Below are 26,645 nucleotides of genomic sequence, written 5' to 3'. Positions count from 1 at the left end.
CTGTCAGTGGATTCTTAGACAACATTCAGTCCAGCATCTGGGGTCCAGCGTTACAACACTGAGCCACTGGGAGGCAAATCTCCACGGGTCTCTTGCCTTTCCGCAGTCTCTAGCTGCTTTGGCTCTGAACTGTCTGTCCAAGGACATTTGTGTAGTAAACAGCCCCGGGAGGCAGAGGCAGCGTCTCTCTGGGGCCAAGGGCAGGCATCTTCCTGTCCACTGTAATCGAGTGTCCCCTCCCAGGACAATGGGGGTGGGTTTGCCTGCATCCCTCCATAAACAATTGGGGTTTCCTAAGTCAGGGTCCTCATCTGTGACGCAAATTCAACATGTGCAGCACATCCACCTGGGCCACTCTCCAGCACCCCATAAGGCTTAGTGCCCACGGGGACTGATGTGTGCGGGGCCCATGCTGTTTGCTGTAGGTCTCTGATCTAGAAGTCTTGTGTCTTCATCCAGCATCCATGAGCCTGCAAGTAGGGCCAAGCCTCAGAGACTTACTTCAGTCTGGATGCCTCGTCTTCCCCAACCAAAAAAACATGTGCGGGTGGACAAGTGTACGCAGAGCTACGCTCAACTACATGTATGTGGCAGACGGGATAATCCATCTCCCCACCAAAGTCCACGTCCTAATCCCTGGAAGCTGTGACAAAGGGGAACTGAGGTTGCTGGTGGAATTCAGGGTGCGAATCAGACCACCTTAAAATAGGGAGAGTTTCCCAAATATCCTGGTGGGCCAGTGTGCTCACAGGGCTTAGACCTGGAAGAGGGAGGCAGGAGGGCCGGGCAGAGGAGAGGGTGTGAGAAGCAGCTCCACCTGCCACTGCTGAATTTAGAGGAGGCAGGAGGGGCCGCGAGCTGCTGAGCACAGATGGCCTCTGGAAGCTGGAAAAGAATCGGATTCTCCCTGAGAGCCTCTGGAAGGAGGCAGTGCTGCCCACATACCGGTTTTTGTTCAGAAAGCCCTGTCTTGGACTTGTGACCTACAGAGCTGTAAGATAATAGTAGATGCTGCTGTTTTATGCCACAGGCTGGTGGGATTTGCTAGGGCAGAAATAGAAAATGATACACAGAGGATGTAAAAGGTATTTTTTTTTTCAAATGATGCCTCCGTCAGTAGGCATTTTGTGGGCACTTCCTGGGTAGAGCAGGAGGCAGGATTTCTTCTACATCTATTTTTTGTCCTGCGGTTTCCTCAGCGGGATCCAGGGCTCCTGCCTACACAGTCTCACAGATTTCAGCAAGGCCCCCTTCACCCTGCTGGGAGAGCAGCTCAGAAAATGGGGCATTCTACCACAGAGCAAAGGTGTGTGTGTGTGTGTGTGCGCTGCTTGCTGACACATGCTGGTTAGGAAGGAATTTACCAAATAGGAAGAATAAATTAGGTTGGAGAGCCAAGGACCAACAGTGCAGACTGCCTTTATGCCTGTGTTAAGAGGGGATGGGCATGCTGAGACCAGGTGGCAAAGCACAGGAGACACAGTGAGGGCTGTTCCCAGGGCCGTGTGCTGGGCACCTGCTTTGCTGCACAAGATGACCGTCCACTGTCTCCTGCCAGCCCCAGATCCATAACACAGCTGGGCTCCTCTGAGTGCATGCACACATACAGACACACAGGCCCTAATGCACACACACACATACATCCATATGTTCACATGTGCTCTCATGCACACGTTTATGCATGTACACACATGCATGAACTCATACTTCCACATATACACATAAGTGCACACGTGTACACACATGCATATGCATGAGCTCACCCCCCCACACGTGTGCACACACATAAGCATACATGTGTACACACAGGAACTCACCCAGCTACACACACGCACATGTGCACACAAGCACACACACATGTACATATGCGTGAGCTCACCCGCCTACACACACGTGTGCACACACAGACATAAGTACACACGTGCACATACATATGCATGAGCTCACCCTACACACGCACACACGTGCACATACACACGTGTACATGCACGCATATGCATGAGCTCACCTACCCACACACACGTGTGCACACACAGACATAAGTACACACACGTGCACATACATATGCATGAGCTCACCCACCTACACCCGCACAGGGCTCTGAGGTGGAGTGGTCACGATGCCGCTTCACCGCCCCATGAGGGGTCACATGGTAGTGGCAGAGGTGGTCGTGGCCTGAAGCCAGCGGGTGGGGCCAGAGGAGTGGGGAGCTATCCAGACTGTTATTGGTAACAACACAGAAAGTCCAAAGGTTATTGTTAGGCTAGAAAAAGATTACACTTCATAAAACCATGTTTATTCAAAAAAATCTATTCAGAAAGTCTGGAAAGCGTAATAAATATCTGTACAGTGGCCACCCATCTCAAACATGAATTACAAAGCAGGAACATAAAAATGAGGTGTAAACATAACTGCTGAGCCAGTGAACAAAGTGCTGAGTCAGGAGCGAGGCAGAGAAGCGTGCTCAGTAGAACGACACAGACGCTGCAGCCTCCGTCCTCAGCCCCTCAAGCTGCGCTGGAGTCCACCTGCCGCCCTCTCCGCACTGCTCAGGGACCGGCAGCATCCTTCTCCGTTCTCGAATTTGCATGACGCTTAGAAAGGTAGGAGGCAGCAAAACCGTGTCAGAAATGAACGGAGTGCAAATCAAACTTTGCCATGTGCTTGAGAGAATCAGTAAAGCGTTAGGTAAAAATCCCAAGTGCAGCTTTAGGATAACGCCATTTAATGAACAATACTGGCTAACATTAAGTACTATTACCACTTTAAAATTCAAACAATCTTCCAAACATCAATACATACACAGTTAGTTTAAAATCACAGACAAATCGGACTTGAGGGTAAAAGTGAAATCCTCACCTCTTGCCCATGTTTGACTTTGGGGTGGAATTCAGCAAAGCTCTCCCACTGCAGATTGGGAGAATCAGGTTATTTCTCCCACACAGGGGGCTGCCAGGGAAGGAGGACCCTATAGGGTGGCCAGCAAGGGGCCACTCGCAGTAGGTCAGGAAGCCTGAGATCTAGGGTTCAGTGTGCGTATTAAGTTCTGTGATTTTCATGACCCGGGGGTGGGGGGTGGTGGTTGATGAGATGATCTGTGTGAGCCAAGAGAGCCAATGAACTTTTGGGGAGGTCTATGTCATTTGTACAAATCATACGGAGCATTTCATTCGGCGTGGAGGTGCGCTGAGCTGGCAAAATGCGAATTCTAAGAACACCGTCATTTACATGTCGACTGCTGCTTGAAAGCAGTCACTTGCTATTTCACTAAGGGCTTTGAAAGCTTAGTTTAACATATGATACCATAGCTTCTTTAGGCTGACTTTTGTGGAAGGATTTCCAGTATCACTTTGTTCTGGATATGGGAGGGAAAGTGGAGGTATTTCACAGACCCTCGGCGGAGCAGGACCAAGCCAGTGTTCTCCTCCGCTGATGTACATCAAATATATGTAAGGACAGAGTTCGCTGTGATGGGGAGTCTCGTCGGTCCCTTTGACATTCTTAGAGTTCAGAAGCTAAGTCTGTACAAACTGGGATGACTGAAAAAGACCACGAGCTTGTGCCTGCGTAGCAAGCAGAAGAGGTGATGACTTTTGTTCATTTCTGGGAGGACAAATTCTGTGACCTAAGGATTATCCACTTTTTTCTAAGTTTCTAAAAAAAAATGAAATAATTAAGACCTAAAAAGCAAATTCATCATGGTGGAAGTAATTCCAGCCTTGGGAAAAAGCATCTTCTATGGAGAAAACGTGAGGGATGCCCTGTGGGCACTATGGAAATAGGCACTCAGTCCAACTTGCTCCTTTTATGTTTTGTGGTTCTCTAAGAAAAAAAAAAAAAATCTTCATGGATTAAAGCTTCTGAAACAAGTTTGTATTTTAAGGTCTGAAAACAATCAGACCAAGCTAAGGAGTTATTTTTCAGAACGCAGCACATCTTTTTTGTGTTTGTTTTGTTTTGTTTTGAGTTGGGTACTAGAATGGAGATGGAGGGGGGACAAAACCCAACACAGTAACATCTTCTTAGGGAAAACCTGGCTGTGGCCAACGGACGCCTCCTGAAGCTCCGCTTGCTGCAGAGACGGGGCTCTTCAGCAATGCAGGGTGAGGGGGTGAGCGGCACCCCCTCCCACCCAGTCCACTTGCTGGGTCCCCTGACTTGGGGGCCGCCGGGGAGCATCTTCAACACCCTTACGGGAGAATGAAGGACCCGTGTGTTCCCTCTGCGGGCTGGACTGGGCGTCGAGCCTCCTGCCCGGAACCTCTCACTCGATTTTACTCAATGAAGGAGAGCACAGCATGGCCTAAATGCCCCACACCCACCCTGTGTGCACACCCCAGGGAATACGGATCTGTGTGAAAACAGATCTGTGCAACAGAGACACAAAACGCAACACAAAGCCACAGCATCTACAAAGTGCATCGCTCCTGCCCACGCTGATCTCCGCTGCCCTCCGACCTGTGCCCCTGGCCCTCGGTCTGCTGGGTGGGGCCTGTGTCTCCCTCCAGCCTCCAGGTGGACTGAGAAGGACTGGGGGGAAGCCACAGAGCTCCATTTCTCAAATTCACAGTTTCTCTGTAGACCAGAAAAATCGAAGTGAACACAGAACCACAGCTTTGGGTGAGCACACAGGAAGCTGACACAGGGCTGAGAAGGTGTGAGAACCCACGGCTCCCTGCAAAGCCTCCAGGTAGCTGTGTGACCACCGGAGCTGGGGACCAAGGGCAGCCCAGTGCGCTTGGCCCCCCGGGGAAAGCCGAGACTCGAGGTGGACACAGGCTCCTCCGGGAGGGGCCCCCTTCCATCCGTGGTGACACGGAGCTCTCAAGGCAAAGATCCAGTCTGCCTTGCTGTCACCTGGGCTCTTACTCCTCCTTTGAATTTTGGACAGAGGATAGGATGGGCTACCCAGCACCTCAGGCAAAAACTGAAGGGCGAGGAGGAAATGGCTCTTTGGATTATTTTGGGCAGAACCAGGCGTCTCCCCCTGGACGCCACAGTGCCAACCCCCTCATCCAGCCTGTGGGGAGCCCCAGGATACCAAGTCACCCCAGCCCTCCAGGGCCCTGCAACCATCGACGGCTGCGCCCTCGCACTGCCACTTTCCCACTGGGTACCCGGGACGTCGGCATCGGGAGTCTGACTAAACCGACTGGCTTCATAATTGGAAAACAGATCTCTTGGCAGAAATAGAAGCCGTGATATGAGAAGACCCGCGAGTTCTGAAAGAAGCCCCCGGCCTCGCACGGGCACGTGAGGTGAAGGGGCGCATTTGGTTTTGCTTGGGAGAAAAGAGAGCAGGCGGCGAGGCTGGCGCAGCGAGGCTTGGAGAAGCCCCTGGGTCAGGACCCTCTCCGGGGTTGAAAAACACGGACACGGCGAGGGCGGGCGCCGCCTCCCTGCTGGACTTGTGGTCACTCTGGATGCCAGACGGGCTCCGAGGCCGGGGTCTGCGAGCCCACGAAGACGCTGGCGGGGGACGCTGGGGCCAGGGTCCCACCTGCTACAACCGCGTGGACGTGAGTCTCTTCATGCCTCTGCGCTGAGCCAGGCTGGACGACAGCACGGGCTCCAGCCGCGGGGCCTGAGGTGTTCTGTTTAGAGCAAAGTAGGTGGCCGCCATCGCGCCCTGCAAAACAGAGGACAAGGGTGAGAGCCGTGGTGCCTCACTCCAGGGGTGGAGCCAGAGCCCGGGGCCTCCATGGGCCTCAGCTGCCCCCAGGCAATGTGGGAGAAACCAGAGCTTCCCCGGGGTCCCTGGCGCATGGGGTACTGTGAGCCTGCCACAGGGGGCCAGCGCCCGGGGGCCCCAGGAGACAGGGCGCTTCTCATTCCTGCACCTGCCCCCCGCCCCGTGCCACCCTCGCACTGTGCTTGTGCCTTGGGGGAAAATGTTCTAGACTCTTGCGGAGCCCCCAAGCCGAGGTCGCCTGATCCCCTGCATTCTGACAGTGAGGCCAGGTCCGTTTTGGGGCTTGCTGGGTCCTAGGACACACGCACAGCAAATGCCAGGGCCTGTCAACCGGGACTTTGGCCACTGCTGAGGAGTCTGGACTCATCTGGAGGAACAGGCATATCCTGGAGTGAATCCCAGTTCTCAGAATGGATCTGGAGGGGACTGCTCCTAACTGGGTCATGCCTCGTCCTGCTGGCGTGGGACGGTCTATACTTCTCAGAAGAGGAGTCCCACCCAGAAGTTGGGGTGCCTGAGAGGCAACTGCTGCCTGAATGTAAGTCACTTATGAAGTGGGGACTTTTTTGCATGTGTGGTCTAGAATGGAGGCTTTGAACTTGAGTGGAACAGCCACACCAGCGGCCACCACGTCCGCAGAGGCTGCCACCTAATCAGAGAGGAGCCCTTGCGTGACTACATGTGTCTGGTGAAGTGTGTGAAGGTGAGTGGGCCGGCGGTGCAGTTTAAGGCTGCTATGGGCTCTTTCTCTGCACTCCGTGGTTTCTTCAGAGTAATTGCAAGGTGTCAGGTTCTTTTCTGGGTTTCCCATTCCCACCACTGTGTCCTCACTGTCGCCTGCTGGTACCTTCACCAGGTGCACGTCCTGTCGGCTGAGCTGGTTTTGGGACAGGTACTCTCTGTTGACCACCCACGGGTGTTTGAGCACTTGCATCGCCGTCAGGCGCTGATGAGGGTCCACGTGGAGCATCTTGGACACGACGTCCTGCCAGGGAAGGGCACGAGAGTGTGGGGGATGGTTGGATCATCTGTGCTGGGTCAGACAGCCTCCCCAGCAGAACTTCTTCTCTCCCTCTACAGCAACACCCAACCGCTATGCTATGCGAGTGTGGGTCTTTGCATTTTGGGGTCAAGTGTTCACTTTCAGGTTTAGAAGTATGTCAATGGTTTTTAGCTTTAAGTATCAGCAAACTTAGAAGTTCACTGAAGGTTTATCTTTTATTAAATTTTTCATGTCTGAAAGGAAGTTAAACATGGAAATGTTAGATGATGCATGTAAATCGATGAAACACTGTTTCTTGTAACAATGGTATCTTTCCAAAGGGAGAAGCCGAAATAATAAATATTCCACAAGTAGAAATCAACTCATCATGACGCACATACTTACATTTTTTATCAGGACTACCCACAGATATTTACTACAAATAATCACAAACTGTAACATCTACAATCTGGCGCCATCAGATATGTCCAATGGGTTCATGTGCAATAAAGGTCTTTTTCTATTTCATTGGAAAGTCATAGCAGTAAAAACCTCTAACACGAGACTCCACATGTGTGTACACACACACAATACAGCGCACACTCTATGACAGCGAATTACATTTGCGGAGTACTTGGTTACAGTGTGAATTACATTTGCAGACACACCTGATGCTTCTGCTGTAATCACCATAATCATCCTTGAGGTAAATGGGACAAATATTACTTTTCCTAATTTGCAGATGAAGACATCACTGCCCCAGGAAGATCCAAGATGAGAATCCATCTTCTATCCACTAGCCTACTCTCCTTCCTTAGTGTTCCCACCACGTTTGAAGAGGTAATAGAATGAATTGTATTGCGGTTGGGCGCGGTGGCTCACGCCTGTAATTCCAGCACTTTCGGAGGCCGAGGTGGGTGGATCACTTGAGGTCAGGAGTTTGAGACCAGCCTGGCCAACGTGGTGAAACCCGTCTCTACTAAAAACACAAAAATTAGCTGGGTGTGGTGGCATGCGCCTATAATCCCAGCTACCTGGGAGGCTGAGGCAGGAGAATCACTTGAGTCCAAGAGGCAGAGGTTGGAGTGAGCCGAGATTGTACCATTGCACTCCAGCGTGGGCTACATGGCAAGAGTCCATCTCGAAAAAAAGAAAAAAAAGAAAAAAGGAAAAAAAAGAATGCATATAGAATGTGAAGTGGAATTACTCATTAGAATTTCTGGTCATGAAACAACTAAGAAATACCATGCACAATAACAATATCTTTTTTATACAGAAAAATCTAACGCTGTTTGATATTTGATTACATCAACCTTGGTAATTTCTTGAAACAAATATCTCCTAGAAGTATAAGTGTTGCCATTTTCGGGTGTAAAAACAAAAGCAGAGTGCTTTATTAACTCTTTCATGATCTTATAGTCAAGACACTGAGAGAAGCAGTATTTTTCCTCTATACCTGTAGGATGTGGAGAAAGACATACTAATCTGTAGCCTTGCTGGTGTTTGGAGGACTGGAGGTTCTGCTGTGTGCTAAGTAAGAGAAAGGAAGAGGCACAGGGAAAAGACAGGGGTGGGATGTGCTGATGGCAGGGACTGGTGGTGAGGGGCAGGAAGGGTTGGCGAGGCCCTGTGAGGCGGCAGAGACCTCTGCCTGCAGCAGTGATCTTGACAATGTGCCTTTATCCTTGACTCTGCTCCTATCCCAACACCTTCTCCCTGCTCCCACGCCAGCTTCCAAGATGGCCTTCCAGACAGACCACCAGCACCCACGACCTAGTCCGAGGCTCTATTTTGGGAACCAGAACTAAGGCAAGTCCTACACTCATTTAAGACAAAGTGAGGGTGTGGACAGGAGCACTTGGACTGTCAGGGTCTGACATCTGGGATATGCTCACTAAATGCCAGCTGCCATCACCTCTGCCATCATTTCCACAATCACCCTCACCATCCTTGCTCCCTTACCCTCATCTTCACCATCACCTCTACCATGATCCTCACCATCCTTCCTCCATCACCCCCACCACTACCCTCACCATCACCCCCACCATCATCCTCACCAACATCTGCACAATCACCTTCACCATCCTTCCTCCCTCACCCCCACCACCACCCTCAACCTCATCTTCACCATCACCATCATCACATCACCATCCTTCTTCCATCACCCCCACCACCATCCTCACCCTCATCTTCACCATTACCACCATCATCACCACATCACCATCCTTCCTCCCTCAACCTCATCTTCACCATCACCACCACATCACCATCCTTCCTCCCTCACCCCCACCACCACCCTCACCATCATCCTCACCAACATCTGCACAATCACCTTCACCATCCTTCCTCCCTCACCCCCACCACCCTCAACCTCATCTTCACCATCACCATCATCACCACATCACCATCCTTCTTCCATCACCCCCACCACCATCCTCACCCTCATCTTCACCATCATCTCCACCATCATCCTCACCATCCGTCCTCCATCACTCCCACCATCAGCCTCACCATCATCTTCACCACCATTTCCACCATCATGCTCACCATCCTTCCTCCATCACCCTCACCATCATCTTCACCACCTTCAACCTCACCCTCGCCATCCTTCCTCCATCACCTCCACCAGCATCTTCATCACCACCTCCATCATGCTCACCATCCTTCCTCCATCACCCTCATCATCACCCTCACCATCATCTTCACCACCTCCACCATCACCGTCGCCATCATCTTCACCACCACCTCCACCATCACGCTCACCATTTTTTCTCCGTCACCTCTACCGTCACCCTTGCCATCCCTCCTCCATCACCTCTACCATCACCCTCCACCATCAGTTGCCATGCTTCCCCATCACCTCCACCATCATCTCTGCCATTACCTTCCATTATCTCCACCATCACCTCCACCATCATCTCTGCCATTACCCTCACCATCATCCCCATCACCTCCACCATTACCTCCACAGTCACTACCATCACCTCTCACTATCATCTCCCACCACGCCCACTATCACCTCCATGATCCCCACCACCTCTGCCACCACTTTTGCCATCCTTTCATCACCTCCATCATTTCCCACCATCACCTCCACAATGATCACCTCCACCATCACTGCCGCCACCTCTGCCACCCATCATTGCTCCCACCATCACCTCCACCTTCCCTACACCATCACCTCCATCATCACTCCTGCCACTATCTCCACCATCATTTCCACAATCATCCCCTCCACCATGCCTTCACCATCACCTCCATCACCGCTGTTGCCACCTCTGCCACCACTTCTGCCATCCCTACACCATCACCTCCATCATCATTCCCGCCATTACCTCCACCATCATCTCCACAGTTGTCACCTATAACCCTCACTGCATGAGGCTGCACTGAGATGACAACAGCAGAATTGGAATCAGAGCCCCTGACTCCTTCTCTTCCAGCCCTTTTACATGAACATGGGAAACAGCTGTTGGTGCTGCTTACCAGTGGCTGGATCATGATTTACTATTGGATTAGACAGGAATTTGATGATGCCAAGTAAAAAACCACCTGATGGTCAAAGGAAATAAGGCAGGTTATAAACTGTGTGGACTGCAGACAAGGCCAAATTCCAAGTATTTTACAAGAAAGACAAGGCCAAATTCCAAGTATTTTACAAGAATAGAAGTACATCTCTGAACCAGAGCTTTACTTGGTTCAGGACAATCATTCTGCAATATTGCTAAAAGCGTGTGGTTAAATTTATGCGTCAACGTGGCTGGGTTATGTTACCCGGTCTAGATGTTGCTGTGAAGGTTTTTTTCAGATGTGGTTAACACTTAAGTCAGTCGACTTTGAGTAAAGCAGTTACCCTCCACAATGTGGGTCAGCCTCACCCAGTCAGTGGAAGGCCACCTTAGGAAAAAGACTGTGCTCCCCTGAGGAGGAGGGAGTTCTGTGGCAGACGGCCTGTGCCAGGCAACTGCCCCATCCGTTCCTCCCTGGGGCTCCAGCCTGCCGGCTGCCCTGCAGTCACAGATTCCCCATCCCCACAGTCACGTGAGCAAATTTCTTACAAATAAATCTCTCTCTCTACACACACACACACACACACACGTTCTTTTTCTTTGGAGAACCCTGTATAACATACCAAGACACTAGAAAATGTGAACATGCTAAAAATGTTTTTGAAAATAATGTTTTCAGATGAAAGGCTTAAAAGATGCCGAGGATAAGGCCAGGCGTGGTGGCTCACACCTGTAATCCCAGCACTTTGGGAGGCCGAGGCAGGTGGATCACTTGAGGTCAGGAGTTCAAGACCAGCCTGACCAACATGGTGTAACCCTGTCTCTACTAAAAATACAAAAAAGTTAGCCGGGTGTGGTTGCACACAGCTGTAGTCCCAGCTACTTGGGAGGCTGAGACAGGAGAATTACTTGAGCCCAGGAGGCAGAGGCTGCAGTGAGCCGAGGTTGTGCCACTGCACTCCAGCTTGGGTGAGACAGAGTGAGACTCCATTTCAAGAAAAAAAAAAAAAAGATGCCGAGGATAAAATACCTATACTACTTATATAAAACCTATCCACTGGCTTCCTCAGAAATGATATGGCTGTTTCAGAATCTGAATATTTAAAAGCGACGCTGGGACATGTACTCACTTTGGCTGCGTCAGATATGGAGTCCCAGTTTCCCCCAGAAAGGGCATACTTCCCACTGCCGATCCGCGCCAAAATCTCCTCAGGGGTATCGTCTGGCCCATTTGCAAAAGGGGTAAATCTGTACAATTAGACAATTTGTGGTAATGAGCTTCCACTTTACAACCTAAAATAAAGTTTGCAAGTTGCTATCACCCCTTGGCTGTTAAAAAGAACAGCACTTTGCTTCCCCCTCCTCTGCTCTGCAGCCAGGATTCACGGGAAAGTGGAACTTACCTCTTAACACTATGCCCGTTTTCCTTCCTTAGCCATTGGGTGGCTAGAGGTTGATGGGCAAGTGCGAGAGCCCTGTGAGACCCGTGCTCTACCCCCCTGGACCCAGGTACGCTGGGATGGGGTGGCCTAGTGAGTTGCCTGGTGCCATGGTTTCCATGGTGACGGTGTGGCATCATGCAAGAGAGCCTGAGACGTGGAGTCTGAAAGACCCACGGTGGATGTATTACCAACTCTGTGTTCTTTGACAAGTTCACTTTTTGAGTCTCCATTGCAAATGCAGGGTGTATGCATGAACACACATACATGCTTGGTGCAGCCCTGACCGTATTCCAACGTGTGGGAGGTATTCCTGGTGTCCCACCTTCACACACACCCACACGCTCCTAGAAAAGGAAGGATACGTGTGCTGCCAGCGCTTCCTCTAGTGGGAAAGTTTGTGATCTAGTTTTCCATATAGGCAAAGTGAGTATTAGAAGCATCACAAAATAACCTGACTGTGGTATTGGTAAGAAACCGAGGTTCCTTCCTTTGCTACTGCAGTCCTCGGGGTGCGGCTTCAGGCGCCTGATTTACTCTTCTTCTGCTGTGGACACTTCCTATTGATGAAATACGTGAAAAGCAGGCCAAGCTCATTCATTTTCGTGGGGGCATTCAGGCCATTTTGCTAGAGCAAACAGGATTCGATGGTCTAGAGTTCTTTTCTTTTTGCCTCCATTCAAGTATTTAATAAATGTAATAGGAACCAGTGGATCTTGCAGGATCCTAGACCTTCCTGCCTAGAAGCAGCCACAGGGTGTCCTCTTCTCAGTCAGGGGAGAGGGAAGGGAGGCCGGTACAGGTTCAAGTGTTTAGCCCAGAGTCATGGCTAGTGGCGAGTGGGGCTCAGATGGAAGTTAGCTGTCTGGATGGCAGGCCCCAGGCCACTTTTTGTAACACCACGTGTCTCACCACAATGAACCGGCCCGTGCATGACTCACAACCATGAAACCCAGGTACAGACGCTGTTTGACCCTGAAGCTGCTATGGATGCTTCTGGTTTAAGAGGCTGTCTGGAAGGCACGTCTGTTGCTACCATTTAAGACAGTGGCAGGGTCAGCAGAGAGAATGGGGACTATGCTGGCAAAATGTTGGATGTTTTGTTCATGAGCTGAGTGTAAAAATGGGTGGCTACCTTTCTTGCTCTTGTCCAGCTGTCCTGAGGGGCTAAGGAAGTCTGCGAGTGTTCACTCAAGGTCTGGGAGTGTTTGCATACGCACTGGGTTTGCCCCCATGCGCACACGAGGACGGGGCTGGCCCTGGTCCCCTAACAGACCAGTCACTGAGGCTGCTGCCCCATGTCTCCTCCTGACACCTGTTTGAGGTGACTGCTTACCCTGCCAGCATGGTGTACAACAGGATTCCCAAACTCCAGATGTCACACGCCGCATCGTAGCCTTGACGCTTCAGGACCTAGGAGGGAAGGACAGGACACCGGCATGCCCTTCACGAAGGACATTCAGGTTGACAGCACATTTCTCCGGCGGCATCCCATGCCAGCAAGCTGAGGACTAGGAGGAGGACAGCGCTATGTCTTCGGTGTGGCCACTGTTTCTTAATGCAAAGCCAGCCCTAAGGTGCTGCAGTGGGACTCCTCCCAGGACAGCCACATGGTGAACCAGTGCTCTTGCCAGACACATGACAGACAGGCTAAAAAGGAGGGCCTTCATTTTTAAGGCAGAAGGATTTTTCTGTTATGGTGAAATACGTGTAACATAAAATTGACCATCAAAGCCCTTTCTAGGTGCACGGTTTAGTAGCATTAAGCTTATTCACATCGTGGTGCCAACATCACCACCGTCCATCCATCGAGCATTTTCACCTTCCTAAAATGAAACTGTCCCCATTAAACAACAACTCCCTGTCCCCGGCCCCTAACACCTACCCTTCTACTTTCCATCTGTATGAATCTGACTCCTCTAGGGACCTCATATGAGTAGAATTATGCAATGTTTGTCTTTCCGTGACTGGCTAATACCACTTAGTATAAAACCCTAAGGTTCTTCCACGCGTCAGAAGTTTCTTCCTTCTGCAGGCTGGACAATGTCCCGCCACGTGTACACGCCACGTTTTGCTTACCTGTTCATCCACCGAGGGACACTCGGGTACCTTCCACCTTTCGGCTGTTGTGAATAGTGCTGCTGTGAACGTGGGTGGACACATGTCTGTTTGAGTCCCTGCCTTCAATTCTTTTGGGTATATACCCAGGCGTTCCATTCTGGGCTACATGATAATGTTTAATTTTTCTGAAGAACTGTTAAAGCAGCAAAACTTGTATGCATGCTAGGATTACATCCTTCAGTAGAGGGCAATCCTCTGAGATAGTTACGGCTGAGTTACAACAAAGGAAGCCGCATCAGTGCTCATGGATTACTGCATATGATTGGATTTAGCATTAAATATTGAGTCGGGAGAGCTCGGCTCAATTTCCTTAGAGATGAGAGCGAGGAGCCTGTCCTTTCCTCTCTGTATCGCTGCCACCGTGTGCAAGCCTGCATCATGGAGGGGACCAGCCAGCACGTACTGAATGAATGTGGCATTCATGGTGCAAGCCTCACTTCCTAATCCATCAGCTGGGCAGCCTTCAGCAGTCACTTACACACACGGAGCTTGTGCTTTCTGAATCTGTGAAACATGGTTAATAGATTATACCCTGCCTACTTCGTATGGTGGATGAAAGTAAAAGGAAAAAAAAATTTGGTAAAAGTGCTTTGTAAATGGCAAAGGAGTTTCACAACCTAGGGCATTCTGTAATCAATAAAATCAATATTGTGGGAGACCAGAATATGCCACCCCAAAATATGCTGCACAGGCATGAGGGGCGCTGAGCTGAAGATACATAAAAAGAAGCAGATGCAGGAGAGCTCTTTGTCTTCCATTTGTCTAAAATCAGGACATGGATTAAGACAAAAGGTACCCACCCCCACCAGAGAGGACAAAGGCGTTCCCTAGGGACAGCTTTGGACCCATGTGGTCCCATATGGAACCAGCCTCCATTGGCCAGCCCTGTACCTCCCCAAGCTGCAGTCCCTGGAGACCCAAAGCCCCCTTCCTTTGTCTTGCCAGGTCTCTAAAAATTCTCTGTTCTTTGCTGAAAATGTCATGTAGGCTGGACTCAAAGCCACCTGTGTCAGAACGACTCCTTCCCTGGGCATCTCCCATGCAAACATCAGAAGATGTGTTAGTAAACTTCTTTTTCTCTTGTTAATCTATCTCTTGTCACAGGGGTCTGGTCCAGCTAAGAACTTATGAGGGATGAGGAAAACGTGATTTTCCTCCCCTGTAATATTATCAATATTAATGTTGATTAAGTAAGGCAAGAACAGAGACTTATAACCTGGTTACTTTTTTTTTTTTTTAATTTTTTAAATTTTTTTTGAGACGGAGTCTCGCTCTGTCGCCCGGGCTGGAGTGCAGTGGCCGGATCTCAGCTCACTGCAAGCTCCGCCTCCCAGGTTCACGCCATTCTCCTGCCTCAGCCTCCTGAGTAGCTGGGACTACAGGCACCGCCACCTCGCCCGGCTAGTTTTTTGTATTTTTTAGTAGAGACGGGGTTTCACCGTGTTAGCCAGGATGGTCTCGATCTCCTGACCTCGTGATCCGCCCGTCTCGGCCTCCCAAAGTGCTGGGATTACAGGCTTGAGCCACTGCGCCCGGCCTAATTTTTATTTTTTGAGACGGAGTCCTGCTCTTTCAACCAGGCTAGAGTGCAGTGGTGTGATCTTGACTCACTGCAACCTCCGCCTCCTGGGTTCAAGCGATTCTCCGGCCTCAGCCTCCCGAGTAGCTGGGACTATGGGCACACACCACCACACCTGGCTAATTTTTGTATTTTTAGTAGAGATGGGGTTTCACCATGTTGGCTAGGCTGGTCTCCAACTTCTGACCTCAGGTGATCCACCTGCCTCAGCCTCCCAAAGTGTTGGGATTACAGGCATGAGCCACCCCACCCAGCCAAACTTGGTTATTTTTAAAGGGGCCACAGGTTGCTCACGTGTCTGGATAACCCCTGCATAACCTAAAACAGCCTCTCAGCCCAGCCCCTGGCTGCACGTCCATTCATGTCTCAGCACGCAGAAGCATCTTTACCATGCACCAGTGGCCCTGGGTGACCTCTCAAATAGCTCCAAGACCCCCCACGAGATGCCAGGCACCTCAGGCCTGTCTGCTCGCTTGACTCCCCTCCCACCGGAGCAGCTCTGGTCCGGTTCCATCAAGAACCCGCGGGATCCACACAGACTCTGAAGTCTGCCTTCCTTCCCAGTTCCCTCCTCCCCCACCCCACCACCAGCAGCATCAGCCACCGCCCTTCCCTTCCTCTTTTTACCACTGGCTCAGATTCAGTGGCTTTTCTCAAAGGCAAGAAATTGGGCTTAGCTTTATAAATACATCCTTGACTTCAGAACCTAATGGAACTTGTTCCTGGGAAACATGAAAAGAGAGAAGTTCACCAGGTGCCTTGACAGTTGCTCTGAGTGGGGCTGGGAGCAGACAGACACTGACCAATGTGAGCTTTCAGTGGCAAATCACCCTGGAGCCCTGTGGTTCTGACAGCTGCTGACTTGCTGCTGCCGGGGAACCAATCATCTGGAGTGAGAACTGGGGTGCAGAGGAAATCCGTAAACTTAGTTGGTCCCTGCGCCGTGAGGGATCCATTTCCCATCCCAGGTGAACCGCAGCTCTGTGTCCCGGTTATATAAGGAGACTACAGTGCCATCTCTCTAACTTGGAATAAATATGGAGATTTCATCCAAATTGTCTACAGAAGACAATTTTACATAAAAATGTTACTGTTGAAAAGTTTTTTCAAGTGGGAAAATGAGAATAAGAACAACTGTGTTTAAGGAAGATTGGCCTCTGGCCCAGGAGACTGAAGGTTCTCATTTCTGTTTCCCAACACCACTGCTGACGCGGCTCAAGCCGCCTCTGCTGTCCCCGCTGTCCGGTGGCCCTGCAGTGGGAGGGGCAGAGTGTCTCTTTGCGGATGGAGGGGCCCGGGTCTGCAGGCTGGGAATGCTCACCTCCGGGGCCACGAAGTTGGCCGTGTAGCAGGGCGTCATGAGCAGCCCGTTCCCCGCGCGCAGCTGCTTGGCAAAGCCGAAGTCACAGACTCGGATGGATTCCGGGCTCCCCGACTCATCCCTGTAGAGGATGTTACTCGGCTTCAGGTCTCGATGAACCACCTGCAAGACAGAAAGCGCGGTGCCTACTTGGGGGCCGAGAACTGAGCAGGAGAGCGAGGGCAGGTGCATGCGGAGGGGAGGGTGCCTCTGGGAATTGTCTTCCCAGCAGGCCCTGCAAGGCAGCAGGTCAGCAGTGTCAACAGCTGCTGTCTTCTCCAGAGGCCCCACCTTCTCTTCTCCCATCACGTTCACTCACATCTGAGCCCCTCGTGTCACCTGCTTTTACAGTGAATGAATATTTGAGTAAATAAGTGAGCACCTCTCCGAGATGAGGCTGCCGCTTACTGGAGCTGTCACATAAAAGGAAATGTGGTGAGCTCTGGTGATGGGAATGAAAAGCATTTTAAAGATGATATTTGGCCGGGCGCGGTGGCTCAAGCCTGTAATCCCAGCACTTTGGGAGGCCGAGATGGGTGGATCACGAGGTCAGGAGATTGAGACCATCCTGGCTAACACGGTGAAACCCCGTCTCTACTAAAAAAAAAAAAAAACAAAAAAAACTAGCCGGGCGAGGTGGCGGGCGTCTGTAGTCCCAGCTACTCGGGAGGCTGAGGCAGGAGAATGGCGTGAACCCGGGAGGTGGAGCTTGCAGTGAGCTGAGATCCGGCCACTGCACTCCAGCCCGGGCGACAGAGCAAGACTCCGTCTCAACAAAAAAAAAAGATGATATTCATTCAGTAATTATTCCCTGTGCCCACCCCCACGCACTGTCAGGTGTTGGAGCAGCGCCAGTGAGCGGCACAGATCAGGCACCTGCTGTCCTGGGCGCACCACCTCGCGGGGGACATGGACCGGGGCCCTGTGATCATGCAGTCACTCTGCAATCATGCTCTGAGGCCTCCCATGGAGGACTGCGCTGGCTGCAAGGATGGTGGGGCCAGAGCACCTCAAAGCAAAGCGGCTATTTAGGGCAGAAAGCAATGTGTTCTGAGGGGACAGAGGGCCATTGTGAGGACATGTGGCGTGTCTTTGTACAGCTTGGATCCTGAACGCCTCAATTGTCCTAATAAAATCCAGTGGGAGGATGTAGAAGGGAATTAAAGGGACACGCTCCAGCAGTCAGGCCTGGTTTGCAGAGGTCCCGACGGCGAGGAAATGAAAGATTGTGGTTTCACTTCCATTGCCTCCCCTCGTTAAATATGAGCAGATCTGCAGAAAACACCATCCGAAGGGCTTCCCGTGAGTTTGACTGTACCGGGAAAACCTGGAAGAGCTTAATGCTCAAGACCACCGGGTGACCACACAGAGAAGACCCAGTGTGTGGTCCTGGAAGAATACTCCCCTGTTTGGAGATGACTGCATTCTGAAGGCTCAGGACTACGCACACAGCTGGCTAAGACCGTATTTCCTGCTTCAGGAGAAACACTGGGAGGAGACGGCGCACAGGGGAACGTGTGATGCGGTATAGCCGCCTCCCTGTGAGGCCAGGGCTGGGACGGAGAGCACTGCCTGGAACCAGAGGGCCGGGGTCCAACCACACTGGCCACCTACTCATGGGTGACCTTGGGCAAGATACTCAAACTCCTGTGCCCCTCGCCTGCACAGTGGCTGTGATCTAGGGTTAGGGAGTCAGTGAATGAAGAGTTTGAAGTGCATGGATCACGGTGAGGCCCACGTGAACCCAGGCACCACCGCCATCCCTGCCTCAGCACCCCTGCGCACTGGTTAACGAATTCAACTTTACCCATCGCAAGTAACGAAAATTCTCCATTTCTTTTGATTAAGGCCAAAGTTTTTTGGCTAAAGTTGGCACAAATGATTTTAGACTCTCAAAGGGTAGCAGAGTCAGCCACCCCAAAATATGCTGCTTTGCCATAAGGATTATTTTGAGCTGAAAACAACTGAAAAGATGCAGATACAAGCAAAGCCCTCTGCCTTCCCCTTCCTTACCTAAAAGCAGGATATAAATGGGTAAAGGTGTCCCTCCTGCCCTCTCTGCCTGGAAGGACAGAAGGGAAACTCTAGACCCTTACAGCCTGGAGAAGCCACTAGAATAGTCTCTGTAACAAATGTTCCTAACTAACCCTCATCCTCTATTAGTTTCTCATAGACTTAGCTTCCCACAGTTTGCTGTCCTAGAAATGCAGTCCTTTCTCTTTGTTTTCTTTAAAAATTATTACTTTTTAAAATTAAAAAAATTTTAAAATGTGAGACAGAGTTTTGCTCTGTCACCCAGGCTGAAGTGCAGTGGCGTGATCTTGGCTCATTGCAACCTCCGCCTCCCAGGTTCAGGCAATTCTCATGCCTCCACCTCCTGAGTAGCTGAGATTACAGGTGTGCGCCATCACGTCTGGCCAATTTTTGTATTTTTAGTAGAGATGGGGTTTTGCCATGTTGGCCAGGCTGGTCTTGAACTCCTGACCTCAGGTGATCTACCTGCCTCAGCCTTCCAAAGTGCTGGGATTACAGGTGTGAGCCACTGCACCCGGCAAATTTATTGTTCTTTTGTTAAAATGCTACATAAACTCAAGTTCTAACAACTCCTTGGAGTTATTCATGGCTGAGTGCTCCCGTGTGTATGTGAGATGCACATGTTAATAAACTTCTGTTTTTCGCTTGTTAACCTGTCTTTGGCCAGTGTTGTTTATAGAGCCTCCACCAAAGAACTAAGATGGGCAGAGGGAAAAAAGAATTTTTCTTTTTTTTGAGACGGAGTCTCGTCCTATTACCCAGGCTGGGGTGCAATGGTGCTCTCTCAGCTCACTGCAACCTCTGCCTCCCGAGTTCAAATGATTCTCCTGCCTCAGCCTCCTGAGTAGCTAGGACTACAGGTGTGTGCCATCCTGCCCAGCTAATTTTTTCTGTTGTTGTTACTATTTTTAGTAGAGATAGGGTTTTACCATGTTGGCCAGGCTGGTCTCGAACTCCTGACCTCATGATCCGCCCGTCTTGGCCTCTCAAAGTGCTGGGATTACACACTTGAGCCACCACACCCAGCCGGGAAAAGAGAAATTTTCTTCCCTTGCATGTCACTGAGCCTCCAGACACAAGAGGGACAATGGTGGCACGGAAGGAATTCCAGGACAATGTGCGTTCTCAGCTCTTGAACCCATAAACCCTTGTGGTTTTGGTTCCCTCCCTGAAGCTCCCTCCTCCCTGATGGCTGCCCCAGGCATGGCTCCTACCCCCTGGGAATGGAGGTAGTCCATGGTCTTGGTGATGGTGCACAGGACGTCACTGGCCTCACGCTCCGAGAAGTATCTCTGCTGGAGGATGCGGTCCAGGAGCTCCCCGCCACGCATCAGCTCCATCACCAGGTACACGAACTTGCCATCGTCATAGACCTGCAGAGTGAAGAAGGGGCGCACACGGGCCTCAGGGACGCGCACGTCACCGCACGTCACCACGGGTGGTTACTGCGAAAGAGCAACTACTCCAGAGGGGGCAGCAGAGGAAGTCACAGGGGACAGGCTGGGACCACAGGGTCCTATGGGAGTGCAAACAAGGCTTCTGCAGGGAAGAAGCGAATGGCCATTCCTGTCATACCAGATGTGCTCTTTTTAGGAAGAATATGGTTTTAATAAACCACTGCTAAGCAGGGACTGAGTAGGGACATATGAGATGGGCGTGTCCTTAGCTGAGATGAATGGCTTCATGACTCTGCCAGGAGATATTTATTATTATTATTTTCTTGAGACGAAGTCTCGCTCTGTCACCCAGGCTGAAGTGCAATGGTGCCATCTCAGCTCACTGCAACCTCCAGCTCCTGGGTTCAAGTAGATTCCTCCTGACTCAGACCTCAGACTCTCAAGTAGCTGCGATTACAGGTGCGCATCACCACGCCCGGCTAATTTTTGTATTTTTAGTAGAGACAGGGTTTTGCCATGTTGGCCAAGCTGGACTCAAACTCCTGACCTCAAGTGATCCGCCTGCCTCAGCCTCCCAAACGGCTGGGATTACAGGTGTAAGCCACGGTGCCCGGCCTGCCAGGAGATATTTAGACATTAAGAAATGCAAATACGGCCGGACGTGGTGGCTGAAGCCTGTAATCCCAGCACTTTGGGAGGCCGAGACGGGCGGATCACGAGGTCAGGAGATCGAGACCATCCTGGCTAACACGGTGAAACCCCGTCTCTACTAAAAAAATACAAAAAACTAGCCGGGCGAGGTGGCAGTGCCTGTAGTCCCAACTACTCGGGAGGCTGAGGCAGGAGAATGGCGTGAACCCGGGAGGCGGAGCTTGCAGTGAGCTGAGATCCGGCCACTGCACTCCAGCCTGGGTGACAGAGCGAGACTCTGTCTCAAAAAAAAAGAAATGCAAATATTGGCAAACCACCTTGCAAGGGCAGGGCCTCAGGGCAGTGTTTTTCAAACTGTAATGTGCATCCAATCTTGGGAGATCTTGCTAAAATGCATGTTCCGGTCCTGCAGCCTGGGGTGGGGCCTGGCCCTCTGTATTTCTAACCAGCTTCCCATGATGTCTGTGCTGCTACCGCACAGACAGCACTGAGTGGCCAGGCGCTGGGAGCGCAGAGAGGCTAGGCAGAGTCCAGGGCGAAGTCATGTATCAGAGCCATGCTGTTGCTTCAGAGAAGCAATAGAAAATGATGGTTTCCTCCATACTGGCTTTTATCTCATGAATTCAATAAAAACAGTATGCTCTGATTATTCTTTTTATTTTTTGATTTTTTGAAATGGAGTCTCTCTCAGTTGCCCAGGCTAGAGTGCAATGGTGTGATCTCGGTTCAGTGCAACCTTCACCTCCCAGGTTCAAGCAATTCTCCTGCCTCAGCCTCCCAAGTAGCTGGGATTACAGGTGTGTGCCACCACACCCAGCTAATTTTGTATTTTTAGTAGAGATGGGGTTTCACCATGTTGACCAGCCTGGTCTTGAACTCCTGACCTCAAATGATCTGCCTGCCTATGCCTCCCAAATTGCTGGGACTACAGGTGTGAGCCACTGCACCCGGCCCGCTCTGGCTATTCTTATGCCAAGATTGCTCATTAAGACCCGTTGCATGCACCAATCACTATGCATGAGGGAAACTGAGGTAGGCCCAATACCCTGTGGCTCTAGGTTCATAATGCTGGAATCAGTTTGGGGTTGGAGCATGAGGAGGAAAACTGTCTCCTCTCTCTGCTCCTGGATCCCAAACCCTGCAGCCCATGGGCCTCTGTGAGAGACTCCACCTGTGGACTGTCATTCACACAAGCTCCCTCTTCCTCTGTTTTACTTGCTCTCTCCATGACTGGGGCGGTGGCTGTCAAAAAGACTTGAGTACACAGTCCAGCAAGTCAGCTGCAAGTGACTGAGATATGTGGGTGGTGGAAACCAGCTCAGACAGGCATGAGATGTGAGAAAGCTTGCTCAGAGTGAATGGGAGCTTTTTTGTGTCAGTTGAAGAAACAGAAGGAAGTGGAGATGCTGCTGCAAGAGGACCACTCACATCTTTGAGGGTGATGATGTTCGGGTGCTGGCCGTACCGCAGCAGGATCTCGATCTCTTCCGAGGGGTCTCTCTTGCTCTTATCGATGATCTGGAACAAACACAGCACGTGGCAGTGAGAGGTCTACTTTAGGCTTCCGGGTGGTATCTGCTGGTGGACCCTTGAGTTTGGATAAAGTCTGGCCCCAGGTGGCCCAACCACTACAATCTCACACCCGACGACGAAGAGATAGCCAGAGATTGCCTGGAAATTCGTGGCGAGTCCTTTCTTTCACAACTAGCGTTTTACATTTAAAAAGAGGAGCACAGGCGGGGCAAGGTGGCTCATGCCTGTAATCCCAGCACTTTGGGAGGCCGAGGTGGGCAGGTGGCTTGAGGTCCAAAGTTTAAGACCAGCCAGCTTGGTTAAGATGACAAAACCTGGTCTCTACTAAAAATACAAATATTGGCCGGGCGCGGTGGCTCAAGTCTGTAATCCCAGCACTTTGGGAGGCCGAGACGGGCGGATCACGAGGTCAGGAGATCGAGACCATCCTGACTATCACGGTGAAACCCTGTCTCTACTAAAAATACAAAAACTAGCCAGGCGAGGTGGCGGGCGCCTGTAGTCCCAGCTACTTGGGAGACTGAGGCAGGAGAATGGCGTAAACCCAGGAGGCGGAGCTTGCAGTGAGCTGAGATCCGGCCACTGCACTCCAGTTCGGGCGACAGAGCGAGACTCTGCCTAAAAAAAAAAAAAAAAAACAAATATTAGCCGGACATAGTGGTGTATGCCTGTAATCCCAGCTACTCAGGAGGCTGAGGCACGAGAATCGCTTGAACCTGGAGGCAGAGGTTGCAGGGAGCTGAGACAATGCCACTGTAACTCCAGCCTGGGTGACAGAGCAAGACTCTGTCTCAAAAAAAACAAAAAAACAACAAAAAAACACAAAGGAGTACAAGACTTCAAACATGAATGTTAAGATGTTATAAGGTTAGATGGAGAAGCATGTGTAAGGTGCTCATGCAACTGCCACCAAATAACAGAATGCGTCCCACCCTCCGCAGTGGGTACCATCCTCAGCAAGCCTCCAGCCACTGTGCACCTCCTGCCTTGTTCTGGGAATTACAAACCAGCCACAAAATGAGGTGAGGCACACAGCTCTCACCAAGAGATGCTGGGGATGGTGCGCAGGTCAGACCCGCCCTGTTGTTTAGACACATGCAAGCTCCCTTCCCTTGCCCAGCATCTGTAGCCAATGTCTTAGGATAACAGATAAAGTTGTTTCAACCCCATGGAGACATATGGTTTCCAAGGACAGGGTGTCGTGATTAAGCCTACCTTGGAAACAGGAAGTCACTGTTGGCCCCTGGTGGCTAATCCCTCTGGAGGTGCCTAAGTCCCACCTTTGCTGCCCTGCTGTGGGAACAGGACCAGTGGGAGGAGGGCACCCCACTCACGGGAAATGAGCAACATGTATGTTGCAAACAACACTCAGAACAGAAGAGAAGCGATTGGAAACACCTTCCAAACCATGATTTGTACTATTCTCACAATAGTTCAACCTAATTTTAAAATAGTCTCTATTTGGAGAATGTGCAGTCATTTTACTACTAGAATATGAGGGCGATTTGCTTTTAACTTCTATTACATCAAAGTCTGTAGGCAGAGAGCTTTGCATAAAACTCTATTTCTTTAAATTTTTTTTTTTTTTTTTTGAGACAGGGTCTCACTCTGTTGCCTAGGTTGGAGTACAGTGCTGCAAGGATAGCTCAGTGCAACATCAAACCCCTGGGTTCAAGCGATTCTCCTGCCTCAGCCTCCAGAGTAACTAGGAGTAACTAGGACTACAGAGGTGAGCGCCACCACACTCAGCTAATTTTTAAATTCTTCGTAGAGATGGGGCCTTGCTGTGTTGCCCAGGCTGGTCTCAACCTCCGGGCTTCAAGTGATCCTCCTGCCTCAGCCTCCGTAAGTGCTGAGATTACAGGCATGAGCCACTACACCTGGCTATTTCTTTACTCTAGAGAACTAAATGCTTGGGTAGCATTTGACTCACTGCTCGTAATCTGTCCCCTAGTTACGCTTCCTCCACTCCCTGTCACCATTATAGAAAATCACCATAGTGCCAGTTCTCACCCCATTATAGTTTTAAAGGATGCTCTGCCATGACCACCACTCGGCTCTGACTACATCAGTGGCCCTTGATGTGTGAGTCCTAACAGCTTGCATTGTTAAACAGGCAGAAGAGTTAGAGTCCCTTTCTGGACACAACATTTCTCTCCTTCTGCTACATTTAATTCTACTGAAGTTTTAGCTAGTACACTAGGACTATTTCTATTACCAACATAAATGCATCATTCTCAAGTAGAGACTTTTAAAACAATCATTCCAGGAGGGGTGGGGGACATTCCCGAATGTGCCGCAGCCTAGCCAGGTCCTGGGAGGCTGGTCCTGCACTCCCTGCAGGGGAAGCCGGCTGTCAGGTACCCGAACTCCTCTGCTCCTGGCTGCCTGTGGGCATCCCATCGCTCTGGGCCGGGATCCTGTCTTTGCAATTGGAGACGGTTAACACACATGTATAAATTTATAAAAAAAATTTAGTAGAAGATTTTTTTCCCCGCAAATATGATTTCATAATAAAGCATGAATCTGTTTTATCGCTCTCACAATGGAACAGGACGCGGAGGAAACAAGAAAGCGGAAGCTTTTCCTCCACCGCCAGGGACCATCTTCAAGACACATGGAGTGAAGAAGGCCAACGCGGAGCAGGTGCATCCTACGCCATCCCTTTTTTAAAAACGGAGAGAAGGGCCGGGCGCGGTGGCTCAAGCCTGTAATCCCAGCACTTTGGGAGGCCGAGACGGGCGAATCACGAGGTCAGGAGATTGAGACCATCCTAGCTAACACGGTGAAACCCCGTCTCTACTAAAAAATACAAAAAAAAAACCTAGCCGGGCGAGGTGGCGGGCGCCTGTAGTCCCAGCTACTCCGGAGGCTGAGGCAGGAGAATGGCCTAAACCCGGGAGGCAGAGCTTGCAGTGAGCTGAGATCCGGCCACTGGACTGGGCCACTGCACTCCAGTCCGGGCGACAGAGCGAGACTCCGTCTCAAAAAAAAAAAAAAAAAAAAAACAAAAACGGAGAGAAGAATGCAAATAGACACATCCATTTCCTTGTGGGTGCATAAAATAACCCTGGAAGGAAGGAGGAAACATTTAATTGCCTTGCCTTCCGGTGAGGAGGGGAACGGGGTGCCTGGGGGGCCATGGGTGGGAGGAGACCTTGCTGTATCTGCATGAATTTTTAAAAATTTTGAACCACAAGAATATATTGTCTATTCAAATAATTAAATAAAAAATTCCAAGATGTATTTTGTAAGCTGAAACTGGAGGACAATGTGACTATTTTAAAGAATCTGGGACTACAGATGGCTGCCCTATCGACCCTAGTTATCTATTTTATTTCTATGTGTTCTTTTGTTGTGAGTCTTCAGAAAAATTCTGACTTACAGTGATAAGTATTTGTAAACAGTTTTCAAAGACAGATGACCTTAAACTCTTGCTTACTTTAAAAATTATTTTAAATTGTAATAAAAGCTAGCGTGTATGTGCACATGTGAGGCGCACTGGATTTCAACCCATTGGAGCCACTGTCCTGGTCATTTACTGGAATCTGATACACATTTGCGCATGCATGTTGACTTTTATTACATTTTAAACATATTAGTTACGCCTTTCAAAATAATTTAATTGCTTGGCGGAATACCCAAAGTACCTCTGTCAACAACCAAACATCACACACCTGCTGTTCTCTGAGGTGGCATTTGGGGAAATGGAGGAAAACAAAAGCAGCTCCCAGGCCCAGGCCCTGTAGGGGCAGGAGCTCATCTGGAGGAGACTCCAAGGGGCCCATGAGTGCTCCTGTTTCTCTCTGCAGGGCAGAGCCAGCGGTCTTTCAGCAAACACCTGGTTTGCTCCCGAGGGGAAGTCAGGTTTGCTGTCTGAGACGAAAACGCTGCTGTGCGAGTGGGTGGCTCGGCCCGTGGCCATGTCACTTGCTGGTACCTGAATGTGGGTGTCTGCAGGCTTAGCTCCCGTGGAGGGCTGGAAGGGTGGAGGAAGGCATTGCTCCAGGGGAGGCCATGTGCCGCATGGTTGGCGGCCCAGCCGCTGAGCCAGTCTGACCCCAGCTGACACCTGGCCTCCCTGTCCGCTCCGTGTGGGGTTGCAGCAGCTCCCTGGGCCTCTCTACACCTAGCTTTCTTCATCTGTAAACACTAGAAAACACCCGGCACTCCTCTGGTTCACTGTTAAGATTCAACAAATTAAAATGAATCGATCCCTTCATACTCTCCCTGGTACACAGAAAACACTCGGTACAAGTGAGTTATTCCTATTACAGAGATAAAACAGAATTACCCTGATGCCCCCAGGCAAGGGACCAAGCAGCTGTGACCTGCCACATTTACAGCC

General features: G+C 50.6%; 1 protein-coding gene across 4 annotated transcripts in view; it reads right to left on the bottom strand.

Moving 5' to 3' along the window:
* Window positions 1-3,965: 3,965 nt before the first annotated feature.
* Window positions 3,966-26,645, bottom strand: part of RPS6KA2 (ribosomal protein S6 kinase, 90kDa, polypeptide 2) — a 445,332-nt gene continuing 422,652 nt past the window's right edge. For all 4 annotated transcript variants that reach the window (XM_011934953.1, XM_011934954.1, XM_011934955.1 and 1 more), the window contains 7 exons: window positions 22,193-22,282; window positions 19,931-20,089; window positions 16,644-16,805; window positions 12,959-13,035; window positions 11,314-11,431; window positions 6,540-6,677; window positions 3,966-5,629 (listed from right to left, as the gene is read on the bottom strand). In XM_011934953.1, coding sequence (XP_011790343.1) covers window positions 5,504-5,629; window positions 6,540-6,677; window positions 11,314-11,431; window positions 12,959-13,035; window positions 16,644-16,805; window positions 19,931-20,089; window positions 22,193-22,282 — 870 coding nt within the window. In that variant the 3' untranslated portion in view covers window positions 3,966-5,503. The remainder of the gene's footprint in view (window positions 5,630-6,539; window positions 6,678-11,313; window positions 11,432-12,958; window positions 13,036-16,643; window positions 16,806-19,930; window positions 20,090-22,192; window positions 22,283-26,645) is intronic.

This window comes from Colobus angolensis, unplaced genomic scaffold, assembly GCF_000951035.1.
Source record: "Colobus angolensis palliatus isolate OR3802 unplaced genomic scaffold, Cang.pa_1.0 Scaffold14, whole genome shotgun sequence".
Lineage (NCBI taxonomy): Eukaryota > Metazoa > Chordata > Mammalia > Primates > Cercopithecidae > Colobus > Colobus angolensis.
Note: the sequence above shows the minus strand (reverse complement) of the source record. Positions and strands in the feature narration are given on the sequence as shown.